Raw genomic sequence first — 25534 nt, forward strand, 5'->3', positions numbered from 1 at the left:
CAGTTTCTGTTCGGGCATAATTACTCCTCTACGGATCGAGTCCAGACCTAACTCCCCGACCTCAAAATGTTGTGGGCGGGGCTAAGTTCGGCTGGCATCCAGGCTAGTTAACTAAGCTTTTGTCAATCTCTTTTCTTTAGCCTGGGTATTCCATCCCTTTAAGTAAAGAGGCAGCTGCAACGTTGATGGTGCAAAAGCCTCCAACTAGCGAGCATCTCGTACAATTATATGATCACTTTGTCATGGAAGATCAAGACATCTTGATTATGGAGTATCCACGTTCCTACATCAGCCTGTTTGAGTATGTCAACCGAAACAGAAGTAACCTGACCGAAACCGAGGTGAAACTCATCATTCGGGGGCTCATTGTTGCTCTTCAGCACTGCATGGGTCGTGGTGTTTATCACGGCACATATATGAAAAACATCCTTGTCTCCAAAAAAAACCCTGCATGTAAAGCTGATGGACTTTGGAGGCGCACTGCTCGTCGAAGAAAGACGTGAGTCGGCTTTTTAAGCACAGTTCACTGATGACTTATTTACTACAGTTCACTGATGGTGTTTTACTGAACACTAAGCCTGTGTTGCTTACAGGAGAAGATGAACCTCTATTAATCAGTGCAATCAGAAAATACGCTGAATGGGCAACAACTGAGGACTTACGCAAACTGCTGGATCTGCTGGTCCCGAGAATAAGTAGTTGCTTTTGGATAAGACCACGTGTGTCCAAAGGTGAGACCAATAACTAGTGTGAAAAACATATAAAGCCCTGACATGAGTGACAGTGAAATTATCAGTGGGCATCCAGAGAAAGTCATAGTAAAAAAATAGTGTATTTCATGGTAACATTAGATTTTTTGATTTTTTTTTTTGACAGATTAAGGCCGTCTTGGCACCTCTTGACCATAATTAATATCATGCTCTCATTATTTGGCAGGTTCCCCTGCATTGGCAGCTCAGGGCCTATAGTTCAGCTGTATGGGTCATCAGCCGGGACCCCGGGGACGGTTCAACCCTGGGGCGTGGATAAGACCATGTGTGTCCAAAGGTGAGATCAACAACAGGTACAAAATGGAAATGACATTGCTTGAAAAACAAAGTCCTGACATGAGTGACAGTAAAATTGTTTGTGTCAAACCTTGATGAGTGTAAAATACAGGAGATTGACAATGAATGTTTAGCGTTGAATAAATGTTCATGGGCATCCAGAGAAAGTCATAGCAACAAATGCAGTGTATTTCATGGTAACATTACCTTACATGAACTACATATCTCAATCAAACATGACTAATCAGATCTCTTCTAAAAAACGTTTACAGAATGCCTGGATCTTCTTGAGCACCTTCATGACGAAGAGTCACGGATGACGTTACAGGCCATGTTGGATCATGACTGGTTTAAAAGAAAAACTGAAGCATAAGAAAAAGAGATGTTTTTTTTTTGATAGATTCAGGCCTTCTTGCCACCTTCTTGACCTTAATATCATGCTCTCAGTATTTGCCAGGTTCCCCTGCTTCGGCAGCTATAGCCTATGGCCATGGCCTATAGCTCAGCTGCAGGGTCATCAGACTGGGACCCCGGGGACGGTTCACGCTTTAACCCTGGAGCGTCTCCCTTCCACCCCTGCATGATGACACTGATGGCAACTGTCCTCTACTTGTGAACTGTTTGTGTGCCACCAACCTCCTCAGAAAATTATCGCGTCCCACTGATAACGATGCGAGCCCCACCTTGCAGCCTGACAGGATGTGCTGGAGGCTTACATTTGGACTCCGTTCTTCCAGGCCAGACCACCATGTTTCAGACAAGCGTCGTGGCAAGCCCAGCCATTTTCCTGAATTACTGTGGACAGTGGATTTCACACAGCTTCAGTGTCACACAATTTAACGCCACACCTTGTACTTGCCTGGAAGCTGGCTTTAATCAATCCTTCCTTAGTGAAAAAATAGTACACTTAAGCACAATTTATTCAAATGTAATTTAGTGTAATTAAATGTATTTGTGGCACACTGTAAATCTGTTCAAGTAGATCAACTAATTTTGTACTAAATACATTTTAGTTGTCCAAAAGCAGTGCTGAAGTTCAGGTTGTATTAAATATACTTGTTTGTAAACTTGAAGTGTGCTAATGGCAACAACAGACAGCGTCAGAAGCGTCTCGCTGAGCTAAAGACAAAAAGGACTGGACTGCTGCTGAGTGGTCCAAAGTTATGTTCTCTGATGAAAGTAAATTTTGCATTTCCTTTGGAAATCAGGGTCCCAGAGTCTGGAGGAAGAGAGGAAAGGCACACAATCTACGTTGCTTGAGGTCCAGTGTAAAGTTTCCGCAGTCAGTGATGGTTTGGGGTGCCATGTCATCTGCTGGTGTTGGTCCACTGCGTTTTCTGAGGTCCAAGGTCAATGCAGCCGTATACCAGGAAGTTTTAGAGCACTTCATGCTTCCTGCTGCTGACCAGCTTTATGGAGATGCAGATTTCATTTTCCAACAGGATTTGGCACCTGCACATACTTTCCATGTTCATACTTTTCAGTTGGCGAAGATTTCTAAAAATCCTTTCTTTGTATTGGTCTTAAGTAATATTCTAATTTTCTGAGATTCTGAATTTGGGATTTTCCTTAGTTGTCAGTTATAATCATCAAAATTAAAAGAAATAAATAAATTGAATGTGTTCAATTTATGAATTCATGTGTTCAATTTTCTGTACTCCTAACTTAACACTTTACATGGTTAAAACATGGTTACATGGTAATGTTCAAATGTTGGCTTAGTAATTGTACAAAGTAACAATGCTGATGATTACATGGATGCAGTGTGTTTTTAGCCATTTTAATTAATTAATTTAATGAGGGTTTCTATTGGTTTCTACTACATATTTTGATCTGCAAATGTATTAACCAAAGCAATACAATTCTCTGTAACAATTAGCATTTATAAGGTTTTATAGCAGAGAATGAAGTGTTCTGCATGGATTTCAAGGTTATGGACGGAGCACATCTCCATTCCCTGGAGTAAAGGTGAGAAGCAGATTTTAAGAAAGGTCGAGGTGGTATTTTGGTCTTTAGGACGTACCTGTTACGTTCCAGCAACGTACCACGAAAACGTCGCCACAACGAATATCACAAAGTTACGTTGCTGGAATGTTATTCGGGACGTCGTTGCAACTAATATGAGCCGATCCAGTTACGTTTTTACAACGTGCCAGTTTGGTCGTTGAGACGTACTCCTCACGTTACAGAGACGTAACACTATAACGTCGCCACGACAAATATGGGAATCACAAAGTTACGTCCCTAGAACATTATTCGGGACGTCGTTGCAACTAATATGAGCCGATCCAGTTACGTTTTTACACGTGCCAGTTTGGTCGTTGAGACGTACTCCTCGCGTTACAGAGACGTACCGCTATAACGTCGCCATGACGAATATGGGAATCACAAAGTTACGTCCCTAGAACATTATTCGGGACGTCGTTGCAACTAATATGAGCCGATCCAGTTACGTTTTTACAACGTGCCAGTTTGGTCGTTGAGACGTACTCCTCACGTTACAGAGACGTACCGCTATAACGTCGCCACGACGAATAAGGGAATCACAAAGTTACGTCCCTAGAACGTTATTTGGTACGTCGCTACAACGAATATGGTCCGGTCCAGTTACGTCATCACAACGTAACTGTGTTAGCTGGGATATATCTGTATTATAATATACGTTGCCTTAATAAAAAATGTTCATGAACTTCAGCATTGCGTGATACTATTTCAAAGTGATTTCCATCATTTCTACATATAATAATAAATTGTATTTACCTGTGAAAACAAACCTGGAATGAGACGTGAGGCTTTGAGGAGAAAAACAAGATTCTTCGTGCATTCCAGTGAATTATTAATGGGATAGATTATAAATTATATTGGGAGAACAAACCACAAATGTGCAGTATATGTTGTCCTTCTTCAAATTATTACAGCGGGGTGCAAAGAGACAGAAGAAAATAATCACGAGGATAGAAAGCAGCGGCTAAAAAGAGCTTGTTATAACTTGTTAGGTTAAAATACCAAGCATTCTCATGATGTCTGAAAATAAAACATGAAAGAAAATGGACAGCTCATTCAGTCAAACTGACGGAGAAGCTTTATTTGTAAGGCAGCCTTATGATTTGAAATGATTCGTTTCAGTATTTTTAAATGGAAGTTCCCCAAACCGGAAGTGCAACCCATAATTCGAAACGCAGTATAGGCTAGTCAGGAATAAGGTGGACTACACAAACATAAAAACTTTTTTTTTTTCACATAATAGCGAGGTGAGATACATCGCTTATTTTCAAACTGACGTCAGTTGCTTAGCAGGAATTCAGTTGGTCACTTTAACAAAAAAAGCGGCGGTGGCTGCTCGGTAAAAGAGGAGCATGACAATCCATCCTCATCAACTGGACCTAACTGCACTTCAAGTAAACGAAAAACTCGTAGGCTAAGTACAGCGAGGAGTACCTGTCCTTCGGATTTAAAGCATGAAGAGTTCATTTGCAAAAACCAATAAAGGCCACTTTAAAAAAAAAAGCTGGTATATGTTCCAAGAATGTTGTTCCCAGAACATTTTATAATATCATTATGAAAACATTCAGAAAATACTAATAAGGACGTTCTGAGAATGTTGTTCTAAGAACGTTTTCTCTCAACATTATGTGAACGTTCATCAAGTACAAATAACGTCTGTAACGCGGTCCTACTAGCGTGTAGCACTCCTCTAACTAACTCTAGGTCACTGCATAAAACACTTGTGGAACCACGTTAACCACTGGGGATTCCTTTGGACCAGAATCAGAAGATAAGGATCGTCTCACAGGAGCAAAGGTAAGTAATAAGTATAATGGTATAATCTAGTAATAGTCTGTAATCAATTAATCACACAGAATAAAGTAGAATAAAGAATAAAGTCACTCAATATGGAAAAGAATGTAGTATATTGTTTTGATTGATTATTTTTAGTCTTCAATCCTTCTCTTTTAAGTTGCAATGAAATAACAAGTGAATTGAATAATAAAAACCAAAATAACAAAAAGGGTATAAAAATTTAAAACCCAAATCAAGGTTCAGATTCAGAATAAAAATAAAAAAAAACAGTAAAATAATAATAAATTTCACACACAATTTCAAAATCAGTGTCTCAGTTTTGAAATCAGTTCCTCAAAGACATTCAGATTTTAAATACTTTTGAAATCTGTTTCACAATGAGCTTCAGTTTTTGCATTCAACTCAGTCTAAATGTCCAGTTGAGTTTAAGTTCAGTGTCTCAATTTCAAGTTCAAGAGTATAAAGCAATGTTCATCAAAAAGTGGAAGAAAAAATTAAATCCAGGAGAGAGAAAAAACAATTTTTTATCCACTGAAGATCCAGGCAGAAAAAAACTCGGGAAAAATCAAAGAAAAATCAAAGGAAAAATAGTTTGATCCTACCAGTTCGGCATACTTCACGCTCTTTTGTTTGATCCTACCAGTTCGGCATACTTCACGCTCTTTTCTCTGTTTCCAGGTAGGAGAGGATGGAATGGCTCGCCAGTCCCGACCGGAATGCGAATATTCAGCAAGGACAGGATTCAGGAACACAATTCTCACAAGGGAAAAAAAAACCCAGCCTTGTAACAACAAAGCCAAAATGAAACATTAATGTCATTGTCCAAATAAATCATTTCAAATTAAATCAAACTCTGTATAAATCATTTGCACATACATGAGAACATACATGCTAATTCACCATGTGCTCAATCCAACACTAGGGCCTATGCACAGTGTTAGCAAACTAGCACCGCATGGCGCGCATTTCACGTTAAGAAATTCCTTCCGTATAAACCTTTAAACACGACTATATACAATCATATATCATATTGATACACTTTTAAAGCATTTTTGAAAACTTTTACATCACTTTTTACCCGTTAAAATTCCTTTTTCACATTACAATTCACAGTATTCACAATCAAAATAACTAAATACACCTTTTATAACGAAGTCTGTACTCACCAAGGAGAAGTATAAATCAGAAAACAAAAATAAAGTTGTTTCTCCCCGGAAAAGATGTATATTATATCTTATTGCGTCAGTCTCATCATGTCCGGTTCAAATGTCGTCACAAAAATACTAACGTTACTCTCAAACAGTCGAGTTTCTAAAAGTTATATAAATCACAGATATACATTCAACTTGTTAATAATCTATCGCTGGATTATTAAACAAGGATTTTAATCACAATTTGTGCAATTGCGTCTTCTCTCGTCTTGTTCAAGTTCACTCTCGTTCTGCCTGCTTGTCCGCTAACTTTTGGCAAGGGGCGGGACTAACTTTTCACCTCACCAATGAGCAATCGGCTCAAGAGCATTTCTAAATTTAATTTATAAAGCAATTTTACTGCATTTTTCTTCTTTCTTTTTTATATATTTATATATTTTATGACAATAACAGTTATATAAAATTGCAAATAAATGCTAGTGACCTAATGACCTGGGTTACACGTCCTAAAGATGTTCCAAGAACGTTGTTCCCAGAACATTTTATTACAACATTATGAAAACATTTAGAAAATACAAATAACATTATAAGGACGTTCTGAGAATGTTGTTCTAAAAACGTTTTCTCTCAACATTATGCGAACGTTCATCAAGTACAAAAAATAACGTCCTAAAGACGTTCCAAGAACGTTGTTTCCAGAACATTTTCTCTAAACGTTACAAGAACGTTACTAACGTTATAAGAACGTTCCAGAAACATTATTTTAATAACGTTTTGTACTAACATTCACACAACTTTTAAAGAACGTTAGTGAATGTTCTGGGAACGTTCCCTGTTAGCTGGGTTGCTAGGATACTTGCCAAGACGGGCAGGTTGACATAATTTTTGTATGAATTTGTCCGCTGAAGCGCAAGTCTTGAAAGAGAACTCAGTATTTGCGCACTGACTGAAATAAGCGTGTGCACGCTTCGGATGAGCGCACACACTTCTCACAGCACGTGCGAGTTCTCTTTCGCGTCTTGTTCTTGAAGGTTTAAATCAGCAAGACTTAAAGCAGAACTAAGTAACTTTTTTACCTTCATAAATAGTTTTCTAAGTCCTTACGATGGTTAATTGACTTGTAGTGGTGTGTTTGAGGCGTGCACTAACCCCCTCTAGCACGTCTACGCCAGAATACAGCACTTGCAACTTGAGCTGCACCGACCCGAAACAATCTCGCCTCATGTTCACGTTCACGCGAGAGTGACAAAATGCTTTACGGTAATTCAAAAACAATGTATATATTGAATATTTCGCAAATTACCCACCTCCATTGAGTGTACTGTATTTGCAAATTACCCACCTCCTTTTTCTTGTACTGTATTTGCAAAACTACTGCGCTGGTGAGCGTTGTAGTCGTTGTAGTCCAGAGCTGCGCTTGGAGTATTTACAACAGTGTGATTCACTGAAAGAACCTGTAGGGGGAGCTTCGCAAATCTTACTGAGTTCCGCTGAGTTTAGTTTAAACACAGATAGCAATGTGTGCTGTTCAGGTCTCCCCTGCGCCCGCGCGCTATCAACACTCGGGTGCGTAAATGACTGGACATTAGAGCATACGGCACTCGCAGTTAACAGTTTACAAAGAGTGACTGTTTTGTCCACGCTTTTTGATTATCGTTGTTGTAACGTTTTGCACATCCATCGACTGAAACATTATCTGAACTCTGTCTGTCTGTTTTCCACGTTGCTATTTTAAACAAACCATATTAACCAATAGATGCGTCGTCATTCGAGATGGATCGCGGTGCAAGTGCGTACCAAACCGTAAGTGGAGAACCGTACGGTTCGATTTTTTACCAAGAACCGTTGCACCCCTAGTGAGTACATGGGAAAGATGTGTGGGGGGAGAGCACCTGTAAGTGAGAATATGGGAAAATGTAAGAGCGAATATTACCAGCCAATGTTATTACATTGGTGTGTTTTTAAGAGATAAAAAAAATGTATAAAACTGTGCCCCAGCTAAGGGAGCCTCAGATGTGGAGCTGGCATCTCACTTTGTTGTTTGACAATAAAGTTAAATACTTCTGAGACCTGGAACTTCGACTCTGTGAGTTTTTCTTCGAGACCAGATCTGAAGGGACAAAGAAACATCAAATTTGCCACGACAGTTGTAGTTTAAATTGTTCATTAAAGGGATAGTTCACCTAAAAATAAAAATATTGTCATCATTTACTCACGCTCATGTTGTTCCAAACCTGTATGAGTTTCTGTCTTCTGTTGAATGCAATTGTTGAAATTTACATGTGCTTACAACTCAAATAAAGTGATAAAGGAATAAATCAATTTTTGTCATTTGTAAATAGACGTAAAATCACTAAAAAAGGATATTGTTATGACATATTTTATTTTACAAATTTACTTTTTTTCATCCAGGAAACAGAAAAAAATTAACTCAAAAACAGTAATTGTTGTTTCAGTTGCTGTGACAAGAATAATTGTATTAGCAAAACATGGCAATCAACATTGCATGAATGAACAAATTTATGTTGACTAAACATAAACATAAGTATCTTTACTGAGAAGAACTAAAAAATAATTGTTGAGACAACTCAAAAATCTTACTGCATCAAGTTGCCTTACTTTTTTACGTTTTCTCAACTATTTATTTTTTACAGTGCATCTTTGGAACATTACAGACTGTAATAGTCACCAGAATTTGATTAAAATTAATTGAAGATCAAACTGTCCAACACATTTTAAATACATAATAATAATACTAATACAATTTATTGCTATTTTTATTTTATTTTATTTTCTACAAATTCTGCCTCTTGTTTGCCACTGCAATTGAAAAACAACCATAAGTAAATAACTGGACATGAAATAAGAATGAGTTGAAATATTTTATTAACTCACTTGTAATACACTCATAGCTTTGGTAAAGTAAAACAATTCCTAGCAAGCACAGCCAAGTTGAATGAAGAACTTCAAACAAGATGAACATGTAAAGTAAGGGATTATGAACATTCATCCCACTTAATACACTGCTTCTCACTAAATAATTATGTGAACATTAAATATTGGAGTTTAAACGGTTTTAAAATCTTTGATTTAATTAAAAGTGTGATTCTGCAGTGTTATACAAGAAACATGAGAGTAGAGAGGTGTGTTATCAGTTTTACCGGTTGTTATCGGGGATTACAAACAACTGGATGGTGCAACTGACCAGTTAGAATCAAGTATTCCAGAGAACCATCCCTTACGAAAATTAACCATGGTTTTTTTCTGTAGTAGAAGTGTAGTAACCATGTTTTTTTTGTGTGTTTTTTTTTGGCGTATTGATTACATTTGTATAACCACAGTTTTACTACAAATACCATGGTGAAACTATGGTTAGTGTAGCAAAACCATGGGGTTTTTATTTTTTATTTTTTTATAGTAGTTAATTTTCGTAAGGGATGTAATAAATGAATAATAATGTCGACTTTCAATCAAGTCGCATCTTGAACGTATTATTATTTTTTCTTCCTTTGTGTCTTCGGCTTTGTCTCCTTCTCATGCATCATATGCATCCCATGCATCCCATGCATCATCATAGCCATTTCTTCCGCATGTCTCCTGTTGGAGTTCTCTACAATCGCTGCAATCTGGCTAGCTCTGAAAAGTTCAGCTGTAGTGCACTGTCGCTTGAACTCTTCCATCTCCTGTCTCATCCTGTCAGCTTTCTCCTTAAAGCCCTGCTCCAGCAGAGCAGCCTGCTCCCTCAGTTTACGGTCCATGGCATACTCAGCCTCCTTTCTCTGGAGCCTCATCTCATCTTCCATCTTCTCCTTTATCTGTCTCATCCTCTCTTCATAACTCCGTCTCTCTGCTTGCATCCTCTCTTCTAGTTGCCGCTGCTTCTCTTCTTTAACTTTGATTTCCTGCTTCAGGAGGGCTGCTTTCTCTTTTTCCTCTGCTCATTAATTGGTAGAAAGAGGAGGAAGAAAACAGATGCTTCAAAGACAAAGAGACTCAAACCATCTATTTTACTATAAAACTGGTCACACACTGGATGAGAAGCTCCACACAGAGTTCAAGGCAGCAGTAGAATCAAATCACTGTAGAGCCAAAGGATCACTTTAAGAATGAACAAAGTGGTGTTGATGAGTTTAAAGGGTTAATTCACACAAAAATTAAATGTCTGTCATCAAGTACTCACCCTCATGTCATCCCAAACCCGTAAGACCTTCATTCATCTTTGGAACACAAATTAAGATATTTTTGATGAAATCTGAGGGTATCTGATCCACACACAGTCAGCAACACCACTGCACCTTTTGAGGTCCAGAAAGGTATTAAAGACTTCGTTAAAATAGTCCATGTGACTACAGTGGATCAACCCAAATGTTATGAAGCGACGTGAATAATTTTTGTACTGATCCAGCATTCAGACGTAAACACGAAAGCGCTGCCCTGCGTTCACTATGTCAAAAGCATAGGAGAATGACAGGGAGAGAAAAAAATTGTTAAAGTCATTATTTTAGTTTTTTTTTTTTGTTTGTTTTTTTGCACAAAAAATATTCTTGTCGCTTCATAACATTAAAAGCTCATTCACACTGAACATGACATGAAAAAGCAAGGTGAATCGTAGAAGAACGGACGTTTCACACTGAATATGAAACAACGGGTCTCTAGATATGGCTTGGCTGACTAACGCTTGATTACCAACATGGCGGCGCCCTGTGAAAATGCTGTATCTCTACTCGACAAAAACTAATTTTATTTGCACAACGCATACACAAGAAAACCGAAACAGCACAGGAAAACGTGGCTATGCCACCGAAGAAAATATCCAGTAAAGCAGAGATGGAGAACGAGATGCAGGAAATTCGTAAGTCACTCAATCACTTGACTGAGGAGTTGTTCAAAGTGACTCACCAGCTGATGAAGCTGATGGGACTTTTCGACGAGGTGAAACAATTGAGAGACTTGATAAAAGAAAAAGACCAAACTATTAATGAGCTTGAAATGAGGATCGATCAGCTTGAACAGTACACGCGGATGGAAGATGTTATCATCACAGGTTTGAGCGTCAAACCCCACTCATATGCCAAAGCAGCAGCAGTGGGGAGAAATGTAAGTGCGGATGCTGACACCGAGGATGTACAGTCACTGGAGAGACAAGTTGTCCCATTTCTAATGGGAAAAGACATACATCTAGACGCGAACATCGCTGCTTGTCACACACTGCCAAGAAATGACACAAAACAGCCAGCAATATGGGGGAATAATTATAAATCTATTATCAAACCTATCTTTATATTGCAGAAGAAAGCTATTAGAATTGTTAACAGAGTTGATTATTATGCCCCAACTAACCCATTGTTTATTAAAATAAATGCGTTGAAATTACAGGATTTAGTTGATCTTAGCACAGCTGTAATGATGTATAAGGTTCACAATCTCAAGCTCCCAGTCTGTATTCAGGAGAGGTTCAAGCCCAGAGAGACTCGATATAATTTGAGAGGAATCAGGGTCTATCAAAAAAATAAGGCCAGGACCAACACTAACCAACAATGCGTTTGTCCTCGTCCTCATGTATATATCTCGTACATGGCTTTAACAGCATCCGCTGCATAATATACAGCATTAAATTAAGATAAAGTTTGGTACTACATTAGAAACACAAAGTATAATGCTTACAAGAATACATCTTAAAGGGATAGTTCACCCAAAAATAAAACATTTTGTCACTCTCACCCTCAGATTGTTCCAGACTGGTACTGGCTTTCAGCAGTAAAAAGAAATTTATATAGGTTTTGAACCAGTGTTAATTTTGACAGCAAATTTTGATTTAGTTTTAGTCATAGTCTTTTGACTAAAATGCCATTTAGTTTTAGTCATATTTTAGTCATCGGAAATTGTTTTAGTTTTAGTCTAGTTTTAGTCGACTAAATATCATAAGATTTTAGTCGACTAAAATCTAATTTAGTTAAATTGTAATGCATAAACCATTTCTCTAACAATACACAGATCCTATACACTGATATAGGTACATCTGATATTCCCCAAACTGTTTATGTTCACCCAACTGTACTTTGCTTGCCAAAGCAGACGTTTTTGACCGTTCAAGTGCAAAAAGACACAAAAGAGCAAAATTCAGTACTTTTCAGGGATTGACACACTTATCATTAAGGTACTATTATAGTTGGTTTAAAATTTTTATTAGATTTGATTTTTAGTTTTTCTGCTTTCATTTTAATTGTAAGTTTTAGTAATTTTTTGTACGTTTATGTCTTTTAGTTTTTGCTTTTAAATGCCTGTAAGTTTTTATTTCTGTTTGTTATTGTAATAACTTTAACCTCAGGTTAAGCTAAAGCTTAGAAACTAGATGAAATAAAATAAGTTTACATTTTTTATATATATTTATTTTTTATTTCAGTTAATGTTTATTTCAAATAACGAAGATTTCTTTGGTTTTAGGTTTAGTTAACTATAATTACACTTATACTTGTAAAATATATTGAATAATATGTCAAAAAATGTTCTTACTCCTTCCTTCCTGTGATAGAAGATACAGTAGTTTACTATGAATTATACAGAAATGAAATGAAATATAGTTTATTGTGTAAACAAAATAACAATAATGACCAGGAAAAAAAAAAAAAATTCTGAAATGTCTGCAGGCTGCACTGTAGCAGGCTGCTCATGAGGGTGATAAAATATGCATTCTTAAAACTGTCTAAAACATACTACCATATAAACATCGTGTAGTAAACATTGTCATAATTCATCAACATTAGCTTAAGCAATCGCTTGGCATAAATGTGCGCTATTCATTAATTGCGAAGCAGTCTGATGTGCTGCTGCACGAGCCTGTAGAGCGCGCAACAGCGCCGTGTGGTTAGATCCCGCGTTACTCTTCAAATGTGCGCATCTTCCACACAGGGCAGCAGTCCTGACTGGATATTTTCCCGAATCGTCCCTCTCTTTCATTTTCGTCTCGTTTTTATTCGTTGACGAAAATTAGAGTAGATTTTAGTCATAGTTTTAGTCATTCAAAATGCATTTTTATTTAGTCATCGTCTTGTTTTCGTCCGTGAAAAAAATGTTGTTGACGAAAATTATGACGAAAATGATTCGTCAACGAAATTAACACTGTTTTGAACAATCTAAGGGTGAGAAACAATGGCAAAATTGTAATTTTGGGTGAACTATCCCTTTAAAATACACTGCTCAAAAAAATTAAAGGAACATTTTGAAAACACATCAGATCTCAATGGGGAAAAATATGCTGTATTTCTATACTGATATGGACAGGGTAATGTATTTAGAATAAAAGAATGCCACATCGTTTGATGGAAATGAAAATTATCAACCCACAGAGGACTGAATTCAAAGACACCCCATACAATGGTATCAATTCCTTCATCCTCCAGGAACTGCCTACAATACTCTTGCCACATGAGGCCGGGCATTGTCATGCACCTGGAGGAACCCAGGACCCACTGCACCAGCGTAGGTCCCGATACCTAATGGCAGTCAGGGTGCCATTGTCTAGCCTGTAGAGGTCTGTGCGTCCCTCCATGGATACACCTCCCCAGACCATCACTGACCCACCAACAAACCGGTCATGCTGAACGATGTTACAGGCAGCATAACGCTCTCCACTGCTTCTCCAGACCCTTTCACGTCTGTCACGTGCTCTGGGTGAACCTGCTCTCATCTGTGAAAAGCACAGGGCGCCTGTGGCGGACCAGCCAATTCTGGTGATCGATGGCAAATGCCAATCGAGCTCCATGTTGCCGGGCAGTGAGCACAGGACCCGCTAGCGGACGTTGGGCCCTCAGGCTACCCTCATGAAGTCCTGGAGGAGTTGGACTGCCTGTGCAACCTCTGTAGGGTCCAGGTATCGCCTCATGCTACCAGTCTTGCTGATTGGTTAAGGACTTTCTACAGCCTGTCTAGCTCTCCTAGAGTAACTGCCTGTCTCCTGGAATCTCCTCCATGCTCTTGAGACTGTGCTGGGAGACACAGCAAACTTTCTGGCAATCTGGCATCCTTGGAGGAGTTGGACTGCCTGTGCAACCTCTAGGGGCCAGGTATCGCCTCATGCTACCAGTAATGACATTGACTCTAGTCAAATGCAAAACTAGGGAAAAACAGTCAGAAAAGATGAGTAGGGAAGTAGGGAAAAAAATGTCAGTGGCCTCCACCTTTAAAACCATTCCTGTTTTGGGGGTCATCTCATTGTTGCCCATCTAGTGCACCTGTTGTTAATTTCATTAACACCAAAGCAGCTGAAACTGATTAACAACCCCCTCTGCTACTTAACTTACCAGATCAATATCCCAGGAGTTTAACTGACTTGATGCTATTCTCTGATGAAAAAGTGTTCCTTTAATTTTTTGGAGCAGTGTATAATTAGATATAATTAGCATAAAGCTACATTTCAAAATTTATATGATTATTTATGTCTTTGCTCAAAACACACTTTAAACCATCATCAAGTTATTGTAATAACTTCTGATATGATCTAAAGTGGGTTTTGATTCGATAATGGGCAGACATGCATTCTTTGTATGTATTATAATGGATTGAACGCCAAATCTCCTTGTCATTTGTCAAAAACATTGTTTATTGTTATAAAAATACCATGAGCTGAAAAAACAAACAAACAAACAAAAAACCTACAGAAAACATATAGTCAAACCAAAATTTATTAAGATACCTTGAACATTTCATTCATTATTACAGTTTATTCACTATAGTTTAAAAAATGGTAATAAAATATGACAAGATCTCAGAGTTAAACTGTGTCAGAAAAAAAATATCTTAATTATGTCATAGAAACACTTAAGCAAAACAGGCCAAAGTGTCTGAATAATTTTTGTTTTACAAAAGTATAAGTTTTACTGGTAGTCCACTGTATGAACAATTTAATGTCACAGTTTACTTTATTTTGCTATCCTCACTTACATAAATGAACTATAGTGTCCTCCACCCACTAGTAAAAACATATCAAAAATATAAAAAATGTCTGAATAATTTTTGGTTTGACTGTATCATCATAATCATATTACTATTTGCCTTCATATTTCATCTGTAAAAAATGCTATCAATTTTTATATATGGAAGAACAGGAGATATGATTGCATGATTGACAGATCTAAAATGCACTCTCATAATCATAACACTCATGCACATGGAAGAAAATGTGATCACATAATTCAGTGGAAAATGAATAGAAATTATATTTTGTATAAAGAACAGGTGAGAATAAATCTGTTCTCAGATACCAGTGGTAATCTCCGCCTGGATACTTTTCTTTGGTGTTTTTTTACACTAGTTTTCGAAACAGCACCACTAAAACAGCAGCTGCTCCAGGCACGTGATCTAAAGCTCAAATCTAAAAATGGAGAAAAAACGACACAGGTCAAAAAAAATCTTTTTCGCACCACAAATGTTCGCGCCCAGTGTGAAAGGCTCCATAAAGAACAACTGTTTTGATTTAAGAGCGTCATCGTGCCGAAATTTCACATTTATTGTGAAAAGCTTTTAGGTTGAACCACTGCAGTCACATGGACTATTTTAATGATATATATATATATATATATATATATATATAATACCTTTCTGGATCTCAAAAGGTGCAATGTCATTGCTGCTTATGTGTGGTTCAGAAACCCTCGGATTTAATCAAAAATATCTTAATTTGTGTTCTGAAGATAAACAAAGGTCAGGGTGATTTGGGACAATTACAGTTGTATAAATATTAATAAATATCCTAATGGAATCTAATGGAAAACTATGCGAGTGGCAGGATTTGAGTCGTAGTTGGGTGCTGTTCATTCATAGATGCCTATAAAATTATGTTTTCATAATGCTTCTCATCTGGAGCACGACCCCTTTAAAGGGTTAGTTCATCCAAAAATGAAAATTCTGTCATTTATTACTCACCCTCACGTCAATCCACACCCATAAGACCTTCATTCATCTTCGGAACACAAATTAAGATATTTTTGATTAAATCCGATGGCTCTGCATAGCCAGCAATGGTACTTCCTCTCTCAAGATCCATAAAGGTACTAAAAACATATTTAAATCAGTTCATGTGAGTTCAGTGGTTCTACCTTAATATTATAAAGCGATGAGAATATTTTTTGTGTGCCAAAACCCCCCCGAAATAATGACTTTTTAACCATATCTAGTGATGGCCGATTTCAAAACACTGCTTCGGAGCATTATGAATCTTTTGAGTTGAATCAGTGATTCGGATCGTGTATAACAGCTGAAATCACGTGACTTTGGTGCTCCGATCCACTGATTCGATTCGTAAAGCTCCGAAGCTTCATGAAGCAGTGTTATGAAATCAGCCATCACTAGATATTGTTAAAAAGTCACTATTTTTTTTTTTTTTTGATGCACAAAAAATATTCTCATCTCTTTATAATATTAAAGTAGAACCAATGTACTCACATTAACTGATTTAAATATGCTTTTAGTACCTTTCTGGATCTTGAGAGGTTCAGTGACATTGCTGTCTATAGAGGCCTCACTGAGCCATCGGATTTAATAAAAAATATCTTAGTTTGCTTTCTGAAGATGAACGAAGGTCTTATGGGTGTAGAACAAAATGAGGGTGAGTAATAAATTACATTATTTTCATTTTTGGGTGAACTAACCCGTTAAGGCAGATTCCCTTTCATGAGAACTGTCGACGCTGCGCCGATATGCAATGGGAATGCCTCTGCGTGATTGCGTCGTGAAGCACTCGTGAAATCTAACCAATAACGTGACGAGATGTCAGAAGCGGGTGATGTCACAGACCAGGAAACTATAAAGCGTACCCAGAACAAAGAATGCTAGCTTCTGTGTCTTCAGCAAGCGCTCTGTGTTATCGTGTGTCTTATTTGGTGTTGTCTGTCTTATTATGTAAATACAAGTCACGATCTCTTTGTCTGAGAACAAGAGTATCTCACACCACTCCATATATATATATATATATATATATATATATATATATATATATATATATATATATAAAGACACATATTATGGCAGAAAAAAGCAGTTGAATGGGAGTGGAGCATGCCCAGGCAGCTTTCGAGGGAGCTGTCAGTGTGCACTGTGAGAAGCTCACTCTCGGGACACTGAGATCATGCCAGGCACTCTTTGATAAAGAGAAAGAGGGTGCTGCAGCCAGTGTTCCCCACGGATCGGGTCCCACTTCTGCTGAGGCAAAGCAGCGGCTCTATTCGTGGGGTTCACAAATGGACCTGACAGAGGGGTTAGAGACGGGCGCCGCCAGGTTCAGTGCCGTTTCCCAGGTGGAAGCACACTCTGCGGTTTCTTCCCCCCGGGTTGAGGCACCGGTACTTCACATGTCCAGCTCTGAGGAGGTGAATATTGTGTTATCGATCTGAGGACTTGCCACCTCACACACATATCGTGTTTCAAAATCACACGTTTATTATTATAACATCAAAAACAAATCAATAGTGAACAGCAGTTTGAATTGCGTTCCTCCCTGTGCTACACTACAAAGCGAGTGGGGATACACGCGATTTATGTGTTGTTTGCTGGGAGTGGAGCATATGTTCCCTGCCGGTTCGCCGTTTCAGGGCACTGGTCTGACCGTTCATCCAAAACCACCCGTGCTACCCCACAGAAAGCTTGGGGACAGGGACAGGCGACACAGCTGAAGTCTTTGTGGGGTAAGACAGATCTGCGGACTGTTATTATCACCAAGAAGGCTTCGAAGAGGTCCTGACGCCTGTGGCGTGGGACATTGGAGGGCATCATGTGTCCCATCATAGATGTATGCGTGTTAAATCGATTTGTGCAAAAGCTCAAGTTCAAGATGCTCACACTCAAACAGATTATCCCACAAATCAGGTCCAAGGACTGGTTTGTGGCAATGGACCTGAAAGACGCTTACTTTCATGTATCCATCCATCCTCAACACAGGAAGTTCCTCAGGTTTGCTTTCGGGGGCGAAGCTTACCAATACAGTGTTCTTCCCTTCGGCCTAGCAATATCACCCCGCACGTTCACGAAGTGCGTAGATGCAGCTCTGGCTCCATTACGACTCCAGGGCATCCGCGTACTGAACTATATCGAGGACTGGTTGATTATAGCTCAAACCGAACATTTGGCAGCTCAACATCGAGATGTTGTTCTGTCCCATATGAAGAGGCTAGGGCTGAGGCTCAATGCCAAGAAAAGTGTGCTTGTTCCGGCTCAAATTACCAACTACTTAGGGGTTGTTTGGGACTCCACCACGATGCAGGCACGTCTGTCTCCTGCTCGTGTGAGTTCCATTCTTGATGCTGTGAATGGGGTGACGCTAGGCCAGTCACTCACTGTAAAACAGTTTCAGAGACTGTTGGGTCTCATGGCAGCTGCGTCCAACGTGATACCTTTTGGCCTGCTGCACATGAGACCCTTACAGTGGTGGCTCAGCTCAGGGTCTCTGGGAGGACCATCAACTTTCCTGGCACATAAATTGGCTGGAAATGATGGCGGTATTTCGAGCACTAAAATACTTTCTCCCAGACCTGAGAGCCACCACGTGTTGGTCCGCACAGGCAACATGTCGGTGGTCGCATATATCAACCATCAGGGGGGTATGAGGTCTCGCCAATTGTGCCAATTAGCCCGTCGGATCCTCCTGTGGGCCTGTGGGAAGCTCCTCTCGCTGAGAGCAGCCTACATCCCAGGGCGTCAAAATGTGGGAGCAGACGCCCTGTCAAGGCAGGGGCCGAGGCCTGGGGAATGGAGACTCCACCCCGAGGTGGTGGAGCTCATTTGGAAGAATTTCGGTCGAGCAGAAGTCGACCTGTTTGCTTCAGGAGAATCGACCCAGTGTCCACTATGGTTCTCTCTGTCACATCCAGCACCATTCAGGCCTGGATACCATGGTACAGACGCATTTCCCCCGTTCGCTCTGCTCCCGGGAGTTCTGGAGAGGGTGCGCCGGGACGGGGTCCATCTAATATTGGTAGCCCCATTCTGGCCAACCCAAATTTGGTTTTCAGACCTAGTTTCTCTCTTGGACAGCTCTCCAATGGAGATTCCTCTCAGGCAGGACGTTCTGTCTCAAGCGGGCGGCATGATACTTCATCCTCACCCAGAACTATGGAGACTGTGGGCCTAGCCTCTGAGGGGGCCAGGCTCATAGATTCTGGTCTCCCAACCGAGGTTGTGGACACCATACTCCACTCTAGAGCTCCCTCCACAAGGAAGCTGTATGCCTATAAATGGAAACTGTTCTCTACTTGGTGTAGACAACGTCATGTGACCCTGTCCACTCTTCTGTTAGCCAAGAGTTACAATTTCTCCAAGACAAGTTCTCGGATGGTCTATCCCCTTTGACTCTGAATGTTTATGTTGCGGCCATATCGGCCTATCATCTCCTCTGGTGGATTTCTCGGTAGGTCGAGACCCCCTTGTTATACGCTTCCTTCGTGGTACTTTGAGGCTGAGGCCTGTTGTTCGTACAAGAACTCTGGCCTGGGACTTGGCCGTGGTACTAGAAGGGTTAGCTGAGGCTCCCTTTGAACCACTAGAAGAGGTTTCTGAGAAATTCCTCACTCTAAAAACAGTATTTCTACTGGCTATCTCATCTCTCAAGAGATTAGGGGATCTTCAAGCACTTTCGGTTGTTCCTTCATGTTTAGAATTTGCGCCTGGTATGGTAAAAGCTTTTCTTCACACTAGACCTGGCTATGTGCCAAAGGTCCCCACTAATGTCCCAGGGCCTATTGTACTTCAGGCTTTCTGTCCTCCTCTTTTTTAAATTCGGATCAGGAGAAACTTAATCTGCTGTTTGTATGTTACGGGTCTCCCAAGAAGGGAGGCCCGGCGTCTAAGCAGAGAATGAGCAAGTGGGTGGTTGAGGCCATCTTATGCTCATGAAGCGGCCGGACAGCCATCTCCTTTAGCTGTCCGCACCCATTCTACCAGGGGTATGGCGGCCTCATGGTTTCCATCCATGACATATGTGATGCGGCTGGGTGGTCCTCCCAGCATACATTTATTAGGTTTTATAACCTTGATGTCGGCTTCACTCTGGGGTCAGCTGTGCTGTCTCAATGATAACAGACAGGCACTTTGCACTACGGTGTAGTTGGGACAGCGTTCCCATTGTGTATCAACGCAGTGTCGACAGTTCCCATGAAAGGGAATGTCTCAGGTTATGTTTGTAACCCTGGTTCCCTGAATAGGGAACAAGATGCTGCGTCGCTTAGCCGTACACACAATCTTCCGCTGACTGGGATTTATTAAAGTCCCTGTAAAGTCAATTCTGAGAATTATTTCTAAACACTTTATAAATGTTACAAATGTATTGCTGAAACACATTACAAAGTCTGTGAATTGTGTAATGCTTAATTGTGAAGTTAAAGCGTTAAACAGTTTTTCACAAAGTCTCTGCTCAGGATTTTTTGGGCGGAGCTAAAATGGGGGTCTAATGACGCACATCGTCCCCCGAGCATAGCCCCTCCCCTAACACTATATAACTGTCGATGACGCACCGAGTGTGGCGCCGCCTCTAACTCTACAGCGGTTCACTCGCTCATTCAGTCATACAGCCCTTTGCACATTTAGCTAGTAATGCCTTCGTCACGCAAATGCATATTACATGGTTGTTAAAATATACAATATGCTCGGTCTCCTTATTTAAAAACTTTCAATAGACAGCTGGGATTCACAGATAATCCGCTGTTTTTGGTGAATGTGACTGAACAGACCTCGGCCCCCCTCCTGCCTCGGCCTTCTTACCGTCCCGACGATAACCGATGATATATGGAGCCGGACAGAGTCTCTCCCGTCCCGGCCTTCATCCTCCCGTCTCGCGGTACCGTCATTTGTCGACTCGACAACAGTTCGGCAGTTCGTGCCCACCAATGAGTGTAGTCCACAGTAACTCTACTAAAATGTGCAACCCTCTAACGTGATTCTTTTGTTTATATGCATCAGTATGTTTGACTCATTAGACAAGTAAGTTGAGACTGCAGCTCTCGCGAGTGGGTGTGGTTTCAGCGCCGACAGCGGACACGCCCCCAGCGTTTGAGAGCAGAGAGCGCTGCCTATTTTTTCGAGATTTTGATAACTTATTTTATTTACTTGCAAATTTTTTTAATCATTCAAATTTGTCTGGGTGGTTAATAACACATTTTTCTGTGGTGTGACAAACTCAAAACACATACTTTAAAATGACTTTACAGGGACTTTAAGGGATTTGTGCGCAGGTTCTGGCGTACGCATGGTTTTATAAATCTGATTTTTTTTTTCGTGCATATGCAGAATCTAGCTTTTGCGCGTACATACACTTTTAGGATGAAATCTACGCAAAGTTTTATAAATGAGGCCCCTGGTCTGTGACGTCACCCGCTTCTGACGTCTCGTCACATTATTGGTTAGATTTCACGAGTGCTTCACGACGCAATCACGCAGAGGCGTTCCCATTGCGTATCGACGCAGCGTCTCATTCCCTATTCAGGGAACCAGGGTTACATACGTAACCTGAGACGTTTTGCATGGTAATATAATTTTTAAACATGATTCGTTGCTCTATAAAGACCTGCTTCTAAACATACTAATATACAATTGAACTCTTTCTCTGCCAGAGTATTTTTTAGATTGCTAGCCACCACCAGCATTTTCCACCAGATCTTTCATCACCCCCAGAATATTTTGTTACATAAATATGTAAATAGTGAATATATTAAAAGAAATATCAAAACCGTTGTTTTTTTAAAGTTATATGTTTTGGCCTATTGTTGTTGGTTTATGCAGATCTTCTTCCCTGGTTTTGGATCCAGAAGTGCTGTACTATTTCAGAAAATGCATAACAGCACCCCCTACCACATAACACTGAAAACATGGTTTGCTGTCATCATTAGTGGGGAAGAGTTGTGTCATAAATGACGAAACATCTTTTCAATAGTGGGGAAAGAGTTAAGAGGAACACTTCATTCCATTTCAACTGGGATATTTTACTAGAAGAGTTTATTTTCATCTAAAATGCACTCCTTCAATAACATTAAAAATATACTGAATGTGAAATCTGCTAATGTAATTCTGGACTTATATGACTAAGTTAAAACTGATTTAAGACCAATACAATAGAACCTGAAGAGTAACAAGTATAAGTACCTCTCTGGAACATAAAGCACTTCTTTCACAAGGAACATAGTAAGAAATTACAAATGGGAAATTGGGATTTTATGACTTAAAATTCCCACCTTTAATTTTTTCCTCCTTCTCAGTCAGTTGCTTGTCAGCCTGCAAAATTGCTTTAGAATCCACAGACTTCTGCTTCAGGAACTCCTCTAAGACCTCTTCAGCCTATTGACATGCACACAGAAATGAAAAAATGTAAAAAATGTATAACTATGACAATAATGATGAAAGTGGCTATGTTCCTGTGATGTTGTCTAATATGAGAAAGACCTTGACTTCTCTAAGGGCCTGGCTATCATATTTCTTCCTAATGTCCTCCAGATCCTTGCAGAAAAGATTATAGCCACCAGGTTTGGCATAGAAACCCTGCTTGAAATTTTCCATCATTGGTGCAGAGAGGGATGACAAGAGATCCTCACATCGTCTCTTTGAAGCTTGCTCGTTTTGGCACAGATATCCATCAAAGAGTTTATTAATCTTTTCCTAAAAACATAACATGTAACATACATGTCAGTAGCAGTTCTCCATTTTATAATGAATCAGAGAACATCTGGTCTGTAACATCTTTCATATCATTGTACCACAGGAAAGGGCAGCAAAATAAATACACTGATTACTGGCTTTACCATATGCCTTTAGAACAAACAAAATTTTCAGCTAGTTGCCCAGTGTTACAGAGTCAATGTCAGAGTCACCATAGTGCTTAATTTGTAAATTAATATTTACTGGATTTAAAAAAAAAAGGCACTTAAAAGGCGCTGTAATTGATTTATCATTTTGGGTTGAGTTTTGGTTCTGAGAAAAAACAACCCAGCATTTCAAGATCACTACGGCAGTTTGGATCTTCATTTTTGGGCCCATTTTTGTGGACTACGAATGAATTAATATTGTGTATTCAGATCTTCGGAGTCTTTTTTGCTGTCGATTATCATTGGAGTGGCTCATGCATGGCACCTGCTTGAGTGGATTATCACCGCATCTTGTTATACTGTGGAGCTGCAAATTGGAAAAGCTTTTGGTCTCCTCTAAAATATTTTTATGGACTACGCAAGGATTAATATTATCGACCATCTTTGGATTCATTTTGGATTCAGCACCTGGTGAGTATTTAAAGTAAATTGTATTATGACCGTGTTGTTGTTTGGCAGCTGGATTTTATTGACTGTGTTGGGGGTGTTTGTCATTTGGAGTAGTGTACGTTACCCCTTTGATATGTCTTCACCATCGGCTTGTAGTGGTGTATTAGCCAACTACACTGCACTAGAACTCAAGCATCTGAACTGTCGACCTGGGTCTCACCTGATACCAAGCACTTATCTTCGGTGCGCTGAGCTGGGTATCCTTCGTCGTTCGAGATATGTTCACCGGGGTTCCCGGTCAAGTTTTCCAGCTTCCATGGTAAATCCTGGGCCGATACCTGTTATATGGTCTACAAAGTGGTATGGCCCATGTCAGAAACAACCACAGTGTGGCGTAAATTCGGATTCTCTTCATTTTATATCAAAGACTTCCTTTTATGACTCCTCTTTACTGGGAAATAACATGACGCCATTAAAAATGGCTTTGATAAATGCCAGATCTGTTACAAACAAAACTTTCCTATTGAATGACTTTTTCTCATCAAATAACATGGATTTTTTTCTACAGATGCTTATTCCAGTTTTGAGGCTTTGGTCTGTGAAGTTGATCTACCGAATCCTTTGCTTTGTGCACTGATTTGCAGAGCGCTAAAATCAAATAAGGATTTTTTAACTAGGGTTAAAGACTCTTCTACTGCTACTCAGTTTAAAAAGGTTAGTACTGAACTTCAAGTAGGTATCTTGTCACAGAATTCTAGTGTTGATGATTTGGTTGATAGTTTTAATACCTCATGTACTGAGATTTTAAATGAAATTGCTCCCCTCAAAGTTAGGAAATTAAAATCTAGAAAACAGCCTTGGATTAATAGAGAAGTTCGTGCTCTAAGAAATGATTGTAGAAGAGCAGAAAGAAAATGGAGAAAGGACAAATTACAAGTCTCCTATCAATTATTGCAAAATTCTTTGGTCAAATTTCAAGAGGCGGTTGCCTTGCAAAAGTCTAAATATTTTTCAAATCTGATTTCTCAAAATTCTCACTCTCCAAAGTATTTGTTTTCTACTATCAATTCTGTATTAAATCCTCCTACTGAGATTGGTGTTAGTCATAGCTCAGAGTTGTGTGAGAAATTTTGCAGCTTCTTCATAAACAAAATCATTTGCATTAAATCTCAGATTGTAATGAATTCATCCCAAATGGTTTATTTACCTTCAAATCCAGCTAAATTTTCTCTTTTCCTCCCTATCTTGCATTCTGAATTGTTGAATATTGTGTCCAGTTTAAGATCGACCACTTGCTCTCTTGACGTTATACCAGCTACATTACTAAAGGAAGTGTTGGACTCAGTTGCACCAAATATTATTTCTATTATCAACAGTTCCTTACAGTCAGGTTCTGTTCCATCTTGTTTTAAACATGGAGTGGTTCATCCGCTGCTTAAAAAGGTAAATCTGGATCCATCTGATCTTAATAACTATAGACCTATCTCGAAACTGCCATTCTTTTCGAAAGTACTGGAGAAAGCTGTCTTAAATCAGTTATCCCCTTACTTAAGTGAGAATAATATATCGGATCCTTTTCAGTCCGGTTTTAGATTTAAGCATAGCACTAAATTGGCTTTGTTAAGAGTGGTTAATGACTTGTTATTATTTGTAGATTCTGGAAACTGTGCAGTTTTGGTATTATCAGATTTAAGAGCAGCGTTCGATACAGTGGATCACTGCATTCTTTTAAACCGGTTAAAAACTGAGGTTGGTATTTGTGACTCAGCCTTAGAGTGGTTTGAGTCCTATTTTACTGATAGGAGTTTCTCTGTGGAGATAGGTCAGTTTCATTCATCGCCTGCTTCTGTTACGTGCGGGGTGCCGCAGGGCTCCATTTTAGGCCCGATTTTATTTTCCTTATATATGCTTCCCCTACGTTACATCTTTAAATTTTATAAGGTTCTATATCACATTTATGTGGATGATACCCAGTTGTACATGTCAAGAAAACCTGGGTTAACCCTTTGATGCACAAGCTATGAAAACCCCTTCTAATGCACAACATGGGTCAAAAATGACCCGTATTCATTTCCTATGTAATTTCAATAACGGTTTGTTTGTATGACAAAAAATTAAGAATTATGAAATATATAGCCTAATATATTAAATATAATAAGACTTACATCCATCAAATATACAATAGTAGCCTTGTTAAGATGTGAAATGTGTGGCAGATGAACAATTGTCTGCAGTAAATATGTTCCTACTTGCAAAAATTTGCAAATATTTAAAGATTTCTATATGGGTCATTTTTGACCCATGTGTG

General features: G+C 39.3%; 1 protein-coding gene and 1 long non-coding RNA gene across 2 annotated transcripts in view; one reads left to right on the forward strand and one right to left on the reverse strand.

The window, feature by feature from the left end:
• The first annotated feature begins 4724 nt into the window (after positions 1-4724).
• On the forward strand, positions 4725-5693 carry LOC125248013. The gene is made up of 2 exons (XR_007180219.1): positions 4725-4847; positions 5526-5693. It is a non-coding gene; the product is annotated as an uncharacterized LOC125248013 (long non-coding RNA).
• Positions 5694-8915: 3222 nt separating this feature from the next.
• Positions 8916-25534, reverse strand: part of LOC125248009 (guanylate-binding protein 1-like) — a 45463-nt gene continuing 28844 nt past the window's right edge. The window contains exons 7-9 of the mRNA XM_048159564.1: positions 22418-22630; positions 22210-22312; positions 8916-9932 (exon numbers count right to left, since the gene is read on the reverse strand). Of these exons, the coding sequence (XP_048015521.1) occupies positions 9493-9932; positions 22210-22312; positions 22418-22630 (756 nt within the window). The 3' untranslated portion in view covers positions 8916-9492. The remainder of the gene's footprint in view (positions 9933-22209; positions 22313-22417; positions 22631-25534) is intronic.

The sequence above is a fragment of the Megalobrama amblycephala genome, linkage group LG15 (genome assembly GCF_018812025.1).
Source record: "Megalobrama amblycephala isolate DHTTF-2021 linkage group LG15, ASM1881202v1, whole genome shotgun sequence".
NCBI lineage: Eukaryota > Metazoa > Chordata > Actinopteri > Cypriniformes > Xenocyprididae > Megalobrama > Megalobrama amblycephala.